Source organism: Megalopta genalis, chromosome 3 (assembly GCF_051020955.1).
Source record: "Megalopta genalis isolate 19385.01 chromosome 3, iyMegGena1_principal, whole genome shotgun sequence".
NCBI classification, from domain to species: Eukaryota; Metazoa; Arthropoda; class Insecta; order Hymenoptera; family Halictidae; genus Megalopta; species Megalopta genalis.
In genome coordinates this window covers 29,426,426-29,438,453 of record NC_135015.1, presented here as the reverse complement: position 1 = coordinate 29,438,453, position 12,028 = coordinate 29,426,426, and the positions used below count along the sequence as shown (strand labels likewise).

Sequence of the window (12,028 nt, the reverse complement as noted above, 5' to 3'; positions counted from 1 at the left end):
CGCCGACTTTCGAGGATTAATGCCGATAATCAACGATTGAATATTAATTTTATCAACCGATTAATTGAATCGTCGATTTTCGACGATTAATGCCGATTATTAACGACTGAAAATTACATTTATCAATCGATTAATTTAATCAACGATTTTTCGACGATTTTCGATTAAACTGAAGATTGCATTTGTCAATCGATTAATTCAATCGTCAATGTTTCAACGATAAATCATTCTTTAATCGTTTCAATCAATCATTTAATCAAATCGAACATTTTAATCGTCTGGTGTCCAACACTGGTTTAGCTGCACCCGAAACTTTCGTAGAAATGTTCGCATTTTTTCGGCGTTCTGATTGCGCAAATGATGATAAATCGTTTGATAAAACGAAACGTAAACACTAATATGCAAATGAATCGTAAATTAACAAGTGAGAAGAAACTTCTCTTGTCAAATGGAGTACATATGTCGTCACGCGGAACCTAGATTCTTTAAAAGATGTTTACTGGCCGTTACTAGCGAACCATTTCTTCCCAGATTCATGACCGCCTTTTTTGCCGTAATTCTTCTCGTCGCGATGATGACTGTCGTGGCCTTCGGCGGCCTTACGACCCTTCTGATTTCGGTGATGGCGGCCCTCTTCGTGTTTCTTCTTTTTGCCGTGATGATGCTGGAATATTCGTATGATTTTAATCAGTTTTTAGTTTATTCTACGCCTCAACTGAATATCTATAAAAATAGTTAAATTCTTTTGTGAACATTCAATCACACTTCGGGTGAAAAAGATGGCACACTTTAAAATTAACGTGAGTTTTATTTATCTAACGTCCCAACTAAGGTTTTTGTTTTGTTCATTCTTGCAAAATACCACTATAAACATAGACAAATGAAACAGAATTGAATTTCGATAGGATCGAATGTCTATACAATTTTATCGAGAAAGAATTTTTAAGGAAAAAAGAATTTTTAAGGAGACATAGTGGGACAAAATGACAGCACATCTAACTAAAAATTATGTGTAGCTGTAAATCAACGAGTGATACTTAGTGATTAATATTTGTGTCTCCCCTTTAAAAATCCTTATTTTTCAAATTGATTGTTGATCAAAAGATTGACGAAACTCAATTCTATTTTGTTTGGGTGCGCGTTTATACTGGTTTTCTCGCAAAAATGTATAAAAACGAAAGCTTGTTCGAATCGTTAAATAAATAAAAATCACATTACTTTTGAAGTATGCTATCTTCTGGTCCGGTAGAGTATACTCGAACGAAATTACGTTGCGAACATAATGTTACATCAAAGTTGCAGATTTTCTCCCTTTCTTTCGATAAGAAATGAACTTTCAACTAAACAATTGAGTCATTTATTTTAAAAATAGGCTAAGTCCATTCATTTTCATTCAAAAAAAAGATACTTAAGGATTTTGCGTTTTAATAAATTTAAAGATATTGGTAACTGATAACATGGTAGTACAATGTTTATGTGTTTCAAAAGTTATTTTTCTATTCTAAAGATTATTGCCTTCTAGAGGCTTTGCTGAAATGAAATTATTCACAAGGTGTCCCAAAATTATGTGCAGATTTTGCAATGAAAAAACTGAAACGATATCACACGTAATTAACAAATGTTGAGGAATGGAAGTGGTAATGGTATTATATATGGTATTATTATATATTGTATATTATTTATTATATTATTATTATATATTATTATATATGGTAGTATATACATATATTGCCATAATATAAAATATATGTTTTACTGAGGGGAACTTCGAAGGCAACAACTTGGATGAGGAATATAATAATAGTAAGAAGAGAAAAAAGGAGAGAGAACAAATGAATTATTGAATTACTGACTTTGTAAATTTTATATACAGGGTTTCCCAAAATTATAGTATCTCCGGAAAATGAGAGGTTCCTCAAAACATTTGAAGTAACTTTTTCCTTAGCGAAAATGCAATTCGCAGCTTTGTTTACGAGTTATTAACGAAAAACGGTGACCAATAAGAGACGAGATATGCTGGCGCGAGGCGGCCGAGCCAATATGCGGAACTGTGCTTCGACCGCTCATTGGCTCGCCTGCCCTGCGGCGCTGAGCTCGCCTCTCATTGGTCAGCGTTTTTCGTTAATAACTCGTAAACGAAGCAACGGATTGCATTTTCGCTAAGGAAAAAGTTGCTTCAAATGACCTCAGGAACCCTCTGTTTCCCGAAAGTAACATAATTTTTATGACATCCTGCATAACGTAGAAATATGAATATTAAAATAGCTAGCTCAAATTTTTGGAAAATGGACTTAGGCCTCTTTTAAAATAAACGGCTCAATTAATCGGAGAAGCGAAGACGGATAACCTCGATAGAGACACACCTTTTCGTCGAAATTATGATCCTCTTTGACGTACCTCATTATGGCCAGAGTCCACATGGCCCATTTTCTGGTGGCCACCTTTCTTGCCCTCGTGTTCATGGTGGTAGCCGCCGTGCTTCTCGTTCTCGCCGTCCTCGTGGTACTCATCATAGAAGTCGTGCTTCTTCTCGTACTCGTCCTACGACAGCGGATAATCGGCTTCGACAGATTAGCCGGGTAAATCCTTAATTACTATATTAATTACCGACGTCGCAGCTCGCTCGATACTCGGAAAATTAACTGACTCCCGTAAGTTCCACGCGAAACTTTTGTTCCGTTGACAGACTCGATAAGGTCGCGAGCGATGTGCTCGATAATTGAACGACGCCGTAATTAATTAAGAGTGATTTAAATCGGCTGCAGCATTTTCCGAAGTATTCTCAAGTTGACTTTACTTAAACAAAGTAATTTCTGTAACGCGGATCATTACGCGAAGTAAATAACAATTTATAAAATAATAATTTTGATAGATTCGCGATAATAATAAGAAGTCGCAAAATATTGTGCATTAAATGTCGTTCGTTGATTTATTGCTATACATAATTTTTAGTGAAATGTGCTATTATTTTGTCGCACTATACTCCCATAAAAATTCTTTTTATTCAAATCGAATATTGTTTAGACTGGTAAAATTTAACCCTATTTCATTTGTGTATATTTATAGTGGTATTTTGCAAATCCTCATAAAACAAAACCCTGGTTGCAATATTAAATAAATAAATAATCCCGTTAATTTCTGTACTATTTTTTGCTACGGACTGTACTACCAACAGTTTTGACTTTTTCTCGTTGTAAAAATTTTTGAACATTGTTGAAGAGTAACAGATGTACAGGGTGACCTTGAATGACCTTTATTTATAGGTCAATGTATTCGTCTTGAAAAGCTTTATCAAAATGTGAATAAAAAGATATATCATCCCATTTAAAAAAACAAGGTTGACCTTCATATGTCCTCTATACCTCCACCTATAAAAAAATTATTGATATAATGCAATGTACCCCTCCAAATCAAAGCACTTTTGTCTGACACTTCTTTTTCTATTGTCAAAAACCTGCGAGTTATCCAGGTGTTTCGTTTCACAAATGTCCCACCCTGTATATGAAAAACACCAATGCAAGATGTTACTCTTCTTTTTTTTATAAAAAAAATACCACACAAATGAGAAAACGTGTTCTAGACAGCAACACCCCCTTAATCTTCCTATTGTTTGAAGTTTCAGTAGCTCAGTTTTTCCGTAAATTTCTTTAGGAAAATCATTCGGAGAGCGGAAGCAACGAATAAACCATTGTTTCGAATAACAATTGTACATTTATTATTGTTAATAGTGATGTCAACGAACCTTCTTGGAAATACTGTGCTCTCCCTTGGTGCTGTATCCTTTCTGATGTTTCCCCTCTTCGTCGAATTCCCCAGTTTTCTCACCTTTCTCGCCGTGATGACTTTCATCATAATGATCAGCCGCTTCATGTTTCTCCTCCTCCTCGCCCACCTTCTCGTCGTATTGTTGTTTATGATTCTCTTTGTCGTGGTGACCCTTCTCGCCCTTATCGAATTCGTGGAAGACCTTGTAACCCTGTCCGACAAGAAATACGATTTATCAGAATAGGAAAACGATACATCTCGTTATTTTGTTCACTCTAAAATAATAAATGTTTATAAATTCATGAATTAAACAATTTTGTAATTATTGTTATTAAGAATCAAATTTTTATTAGTAATTATAAAGAACACAATTTTTGTTAGTGATTATTAAGAACTAAATTTTTGTTAGTAATTATAAAGAAGCCAATTTTTATTAGTAATAATTAAGTAATAATTAAGTATAAATTAGTAATAATTAAGGATAAAATGTTTATTAATAATTATTAAGAATCAAATTCTTCTTAGCAATTATTAAGAATAAAATTTTTATTAGTGGTAACTAAAAATTAAATATTTATTAGTAATTATTAAGATTAAAATTTGTATTATTGATTATCAAGAATAATATAATTATTTTAGTAAGAAGAATTCATATATATATATGAATATATAAATATTCATATAATAAATATATAATAAATATATAAATATTTTGGTAAGAATAAAATTTGGTGAGTAGTTATTATGTTTAAAATTTGTGTACATAATTATTGGAGGTAACTATTTATAAATTATGACTTTAATGACATTTTTATTACTATTTATTGATCTCATCGTGATAATTATCATCGTTTAACGCAATTCTGACTACTGGTTACTATAGTGATCAAAGTCATAGTAAGATTATCACATTCTTTTAGCACATTTTACGTAACATTTCTGTTTTTGTTATTGACAGGTGATTCGTTACGAAACACGTTTACAATTAATGAAACACATAATTATTTAAATAACATAATTTTTACTAATATCGTTATCATATTAATATTACAAAAATTCGTAAATTTCAAGTAAACGTAGATTCACTTAATATTTTCGTATTTGTATACAAAAGATTATCACAAATGCAATTAGAAATTAATTGATTACGAAGAAAACTTAATATTTAATACCTCTACGACATTTTGAGTTTATTCATTTCTGCAGCGTCTCCGATGCGATTTGAGAGACCATGCCACCATGATACCATTTTCTAATTCATTAACGGTTGCGTATTGTTTAATATAACGATTGCATATTGCAAAATGTTCTTGCTAAAATGCCTCATAGGTTTGCAACGTATCTATTTCCATTATTTCAGCCACCGCATTTTCATGGAATCTTTAATTCGACCTTCGATAAAATCGAATGAAATCCAGTAAACAATTTCTCGAATAAAATCGTGCCGGAATTTTTGGGATACGCGTGTCCGAAAAATTCCAAATACCGAAACAATTACGACAAATACAACAAAAGCGTGCGCCGACGCGGTATTGTATTTCCGTTGAATTTCCAAACATCGCGTTTGCCAGAGAAATCCCCCCCGTTAACTTCGATTTTACCCGTGGAATAATAAAATCGGCGTTGGCAAAGCGTAACACGCGTCGCGCGTTACTTCAAAGTGGGATCGGCCCCGGTTCGCAAACGATTTCCGGAGAGTCGGCGATCACGGGGACGCACGTGCCGGCGAAAAATTCGGCGGAAAATATAGGCGCGTGGTTGTGTTCAAAGCGGCGGGTAACGAGTTCGCGAGCGAATTAATTGGCCCGGTCAAGCCTGGCCAGCCCCGCGGCTCGGAATAAAAGTGAAAAGCAATATGTCGAGCGGGAAACGGGGAAACGACGACGACGACGACGACGGGCCGGCGTCTCGCATCGTTACAACGAATATGTCCCCGGCCGAAGAAAGAAACCGTCGTTCGCCGAGCTGCAAGCATGTCGTTCGCGCAAAAACGACCGTATAATAAATAATCCCCGGCAGCGGTGGACACTAATATTACGGCCGGTAAAAAGGGAACGAGTCGTCGACGAGGACGTCGACAATGACGAGCCACGGGCACGTGAACGAATCGGGGGGAAATCTTATATCCTTTACAGAACGATGGTAATAGCTCCACATAACAACTGTGTGTACAGTGGATCTTCGCGTGCGCGGTTGCAGTTTTCATTTTAATTTGATTGTTTTAACTAGGAAGTATTTGCAGCTTCTCCTTAGAGAAGCGTAGATAACAAATTCGAGGAAAAAAATCGATGACAGAGTTGTGCTAATTCAAGTACATTGTAATTCAATTACGTAATTCGAAGCTTTCGGTTCATTCAATTACTAATTGCTTTAATCACGAGTGTAATTTTAATAGAATGTAATTGGAGTAAAATGTAACTGAAATACGATGAAATGGGAATACGATGTAATTTGAAATATAATCTAATTAAAATATTATGTACATTGAAGTACAGTGTAAGTGATATACAATTTAATTTCATAATGTAATGGAAATATAATGTAATTGTGAAGTACAATGTAATTGAAATACAATGTAATTTAAATAAAACGCAATTGAAATATAATGTGATTGAAATACAGCATAATTGAGATACAATTGAATAATACACACACACACACACACACACACACACACACACACACACACACACACACACACACAAATGAATACGTAATTGAAATACACTGTAATTTCGTTATAATGTAATTGAAATACAATGTAATTGAAGTACAATATAATTTAAATAAAACGTAATTGAAATACGGTACAATTAAGATATAACGTAATTAAAATACAATGTAATCGAAATGCAATGTAATTTCAGTATAATGTAATGGAAATACAATTCTCCAAGTTACGGCCCAGAACAATCAAGAAGTGAGATACATTTTTACGTTTATTTTATTTAATAAAAAACTCGATTATTATTTGCAAATAAAATATTAATTTAGTTTGTAATTTATCTATGAGAGTAATTGTTCATAGTGGACACAACAACAATATCCTTCTGTTCGAAACCTTCACATGGTTTTTTTCAACCCCTCTTGTTACCTATTATTATTTTTTATTTCTTAATCTCAGTACAATTACATCGTAATTCGTAATCAATTCGTAATAATTCGTAAACATAAATTCAGTTACTGTGCACTGTAAATAAACTCCCGAGAAATTGAAACATAAAACAAATGTTCAAATAAACAATCAACGTATCATTGTTCCGTAATCTCAATGCGTTTTTCCAATATAATTGACATTGTGCTATCATGCCTACGACAATATATTTTACTGAACATCGTTCTTCATTCGTTCAGTATTGTCTCTTAAGCTTTTTCATAAACTTTACAGAAAATGTCGCAAATTCTTTTTCAAAAATTTGAAATAATTTTTGTGATGTTTTAAAAATTTCCGTCTTTTCCACGTTTAATTTTGACAAATAAATAATTAATTGAATTTAAACAAGAAAAATTTAATATGTCTTATTCGATAAATATACACAGTTAATTATGCTTGAAAATAAACCAGAGGCACAGTAATTGGCTAACCCACAGTGATTGACTCTGCTATCATATTTTATAAATACAATTGCACAAAAATAAATCTGTTGATATATAATATAGTGTAATATTTTGGTTTTGCTAGTATAGTATGATAACTATAAAAGTATAATATTTTGGTTTTGTTAGTTATAGTATGATAACTATGACAGTATAATATTTTGGTTTTATTAGTTATAGTATGATAACTATGAAATTATACCTTGTCACCCTTCTCTTCTCCGATATCTCGATGGTCCTCGTGGAGTTCCATGCCACCACCCTTCTCTTCTTGCCTGCTGCCACCTGTTTGAATTAATTACGAGTAAAAGCTCGTACCTCCCATCATGATTTCCAATGAAGTTCACATGTCTTCGAATATTACTGTCTCATTTTACATTGGCATTATACAATATTACAACGCTAACCTAAATTGAAAAATCTCACTCTTATCGAGAAAATTGTAGAGGACATTTCCAACTCAACCCTTTACACCCGAAGCCATTTTTCCGCGAAATCCAGAATAGTTTTTCTGACAAACAATGTTTCTTTTTCATATAACCTGATGTATTTTATGCATATGAAATTGAATATTATGACTCATGCAACTTTCAACCCTTCAACGCTTTCAACCCTTAGCACTCGGATTATATTACCAGCAATAAGGGAGCAAATTCTGTAAAAATTGTGATTTTACTACTCAAAATCGATATGAGATAAAAAGGATCGTACCGCTACGAAATTTTAGAGAAATTAATAAACGAAAAAATTTTTGGTTTTTATTTATGAATTTTATACGACTACCTTACAGTACGAAAAAAAAATAATAATAATTAGAAAAAAATGTCGCTTTGACATGAATATACGGTGTTGCCGTATTCGAACGCAATGGTTTAACAGTTTTTTAAATACATATAATGCAGGTACGATATAAAAATATTATATAATTATTATATATTAATATTATTATATAATATTTATATATAATATAAATATCGTTTATGCGATATAAAAATTTTCAGTGGCGCCTCAGAGTCATCTCTCGAGCGCAGCGAAACTGAAATTTCAATTTGCAAGTATATCTTCACCTAATTTTGAAAGCTAAGTTATTCATGTGACATGACTTAGAAACTATTTTTTAAAATTCTGTTTATACTTTCGAGTAACATAAACACTTTTCAGTTTCCACGTACAAAAACGACATAAATAAAAAATATAAAATCAAGAAAAAGCTTCCGTTCGCATTATCAATAATATATTTAAAAACTAGATCAGGCTATTCGAGCGAACAGCACCGTACCTGCATGCTCGCTAGCAGCGACCTCGCTGTCGTTCGTCAACCGGAAGTCACCCTGAATCCCCTCGACCCTCCCAGCAACCGCCAATTCATGGTGGAAAATCGTCGCCAAAAGAAACGAAGCAGCAAGACGTCTGATATGAACGAACGACGCCATATCGATGAAAATTCCGGAGCTCGTTAATCGCAGGAACTCGAAGAACGCTGGCAGAATAACCAACCGGAAGTTCGTAGAAGAAACGAATACCGATACTGAACATCGCATGGGATCGCGGCGGAGATTTATTGGACCCGTGGTTCTTTTTCTTTCCGCTCCGTGTCCGATGATCGCGTTTTTTCCTTTGTGCCAAAGAAAGTTTCCGCATCCGGCCGATCGGAAGACGAGCGGAAAAAGATGCTTCTTTACGTTACTACTGTCACGGACACGGGCACTTTCACTGGATCCGCTCTCGCGACTCTCCGCTGGACCAATATTAATATTTACACGAGAAAACGCGACGTCCCCTTTCCACAGCCTCCAACTGTCCCTTTTTTATCGCTATCGAATACACTACCTAGCGTTCGGACCTTTCTTTGCTCACCGTCTCGAAACTGTTTTTGTTCCGCGCCATTTTTAAGAAATCTTCTTTACTCCAAGAACAATTAATATACCAAAGATTTTGATATTGGCATACGGCAATGAAAAAAATATGCTATCGTTTCTTTAAAATTTTACGAACTAAATGTACTTGCGTCTCATTTCGATTTTATACTGTTTTTTATATGTCCTTCTACAGTTTTTTCATTGATAGAGAGGGGAAGTTTAAATAATAAGAAAGACATGCGGAATGTGCTCGCAGCTTATTCTGATTTTACCTGATTTTTATTCTGATTTTTTTGTATGCCTTCTTATTTGTTACTTTCCTATTACTTGCGGAAATGATTTAATTTAGTAATTTAACTAAGTAGTTTTTTCTCATTGAATTTCTTCGTGTACTTGGAGAGTCCCTTTTTTACTTCTTTTATAAAGTCTTTAGGAGGATCTCAATTTCTTTACTTCAAGAGCAATAGTGTCTCTAATTGTTTCGATCTCGAATAATTCTTTTATTTAGAATTGTAACAAAGCTGCTTAAAACAATTTGAGCAATATTTGAACAATTCAATTGAAGCCTTTCTCTTAAACCAAAAGCAATTGCTTCTATCTTGAATAGTTATTTTATTTAATAATGTAACAAAGCTACTTAAAAAATTGAGCAGACTTTCCTGGCAATTTCTGCAACAGCAAGCATCTTGTTCATTTATATAAGGTTATTAATCGCCTTGAAAAGTGTCCTTTAAATTTTCAAAAGCAATTACGCCATCAATTGTTTCGATCTCGAATAATTCTTTTATTTAGAATTGTAACAAAGCTGCTTAAAACCGAGCACAATTTCCTAACAATTTCACCATTACGTTAATTCGCATGGTATTTTTCGTTGTCTTGAAAATAAATAGCGATTTCATTCGAACAATTTATGATGTGTGACTAGTGGAGAGACGAAAGTTTCAAACGATCGGGGGATAAAGTTTCCTCTGTTAATCAAAAACATCCTGTAACTTTAATCGTATCCGTTTCTTTTCCTCGCTGAAATTTCTGTCCACTTACACTCGCAGTTTTCAAAGTTCCCTTCGTCTCTGGCGTTTCCCCGGATCTTACGTGTTATTTTTACGGTGGCACAGAGAGTGCCCAGCGTATTGACATTTTTGTAATTTTCTCGGTCTTGACGGTCTCAGTAAGTTAATGGAAATGTTAATAGAAAAACAGCCTTACTCTCTCTCTCTCTCTTTCCACTGGCATGAAGGCACGCCTCCTGCGAACGCGCTTTGATTAAAAGTTACACTCCTTTAACCGTCGGACGGCGGACCATTTTCACAACTGTACTATAGACGATGTTTATAATATGTATAATAATTTATATATATATTATATTATATTATATTATAATATAATATTATATATATTATAATATTATATTATATATAATATATATATATATATAAATTATTATATTATAATATAATATTATATATATAATATATATATATAATATATATAATAATGTATATAATGTATAATAATGTTCCTTTGTTATAATAGTCCAAAGCATTATTCAGCAATATTTCGAAATTGATTTCTAAAGATATTTCTTGCTGACTTATCAATAGACCGCGGGTCTCCATTCCAAGTAAACATTATCGTCAGTTGCAACAAACGTGAGTCGGGCAGAAATTTCTTTCTTCCTTAAATTCTTTTAATATTCTTACTTTTTGTTTTTAATTTCACCTAACCATTTCGATCATAAGCGCATGAAATCCGCAGTCTATTCATCGACCTCTCCGTTGTGTTCCTAGTGAAGCAATAATTTATTTTATTTTCAACTGCCGGAAATTAAGTAATTGAATGAACGATTTAAATAATCTGGGTCGAAATTGACCCGGTCACCGGCTGTCAGGAAATAAGACTATTTTTACCAGTCTTCTCTACATACACAGTGGCTGAAGTCTTGATATTTTAGATTCCAGATAAATGGCATCCGGTCGCAAAATTCATCCACTAATTCAGGATTTTGAAAAAAATAACATCGGGCGTCAATGCATTTCGACTAAAAAAAAATCACGATTTCGGTAGCTTCTTCATTTAAATCGATTTTTCTTCAAAAATCCTGACGTGGTGAATGCATTCTGGTGACCGAATTTGAAATCAGCGTGACAAGATCTACGGATAATTTTCAAATTTTTGTAACACTAAATACATCGTAAAACAGAAATGTTACGTAAAACACGCTGATACATATATCACAAAAATGAGATGAATCTATCTTTTTTCTCGGTCTATCATTTCATTTTACTCGAAATTAATTTCATTTTACACTCACTATGGGAAAAGTTGAAAGTTAATTATGGAAAAGTGACAATATGTAACTTGAAAAATAATTTTAAATTAAAATTCTAAAAGGAGTCCTTTGATCCCTTTTATAAATTAACATTCTAACAGGCGTATTCTCCATCCTTTCGATAAAAATAGTGCTAAATTAACATTCAAAGTGGAGTCTTTTGGCTCCTTTCATAAAAATAGTACTAAATTAATTGTAAGAGAAAGTCTTTTGGCTGTTTTAGTAAAAAAAAAAACTGTTAATTTACAACTCAAACAGGTGTTTTTGTTGATCCCATTGATAAAAATAGCCTTGAATTAACATTTCAAGAATTGCCTATTGATACCTTTCGGTAAAAAAAGACGTCTTTTCGACCCTTTCGATAAATTAACACTTTAAGAGACATAAATACAGCTAAATTAACATTTTTACACAGGTGTCTTCTGACTCCTACAGTAAAAATAACGTAACCTAATAGCCTTGACATAACCTACCACTG

General features: G+C 33.2%; 1 protein-coding gene across 1 annotated transcript; it reads right to left on the bottom strand.

Moving 5' to 3' along the window:
• Positions 1-284: 284 nt before the first annotated feature.
• Positions 285-8,874, bottom strand: LOC117222070 (uncharacterized). The gene is made up of 5 exons (XM_033473545.2): positions 8,642-8,874; positions 7,565-7,647; positions 3,743-3,976; positions 2,398-2,541; positions 285-664 (listed from the first exon to the last, which is right to left on the bottom strand). Exons 1-5 carry the CDS (start codon positions 8,793-8,795, stop codon positions 497-499), a joined length of 783 nt encoding a protein of 260 aa, XP_033329436.2. The 5' UTR covers positions 8,796-8,874; the 3' UTR covers positions 285-496.
• Positions 8,875-12,028: the final 3,154 nt, after the last annotated feature.

What these genes read in the sequence shown, in the direction of transcription:
- LOC117222070 (XM_033473545.2), bottom strand. Translation starts at nt 8,795, where the DNA reads ATGGCGTCGTTCGTTCATATCAGACGTCTTGCTGCTTCGTTTCTTTTG. An exon ending in CGCTGCTAGCGAGCATGCAG is followed by an intron (nt 7,648 to 8,641) that starts GTACGGTGCTGT and finishes TAATTCAAACAG; the next exon opens with GTGGCAGCAGGCAAGAAGAG. An exon ending in TGGACTCTGGCCATAATGAG is followed by an intron (nt 665 to 2,397) that starts GTACGTCAAAGA and finishes CGAATATTCCAG; the next exon opens with CATCATCACGGCAAAAAGAA.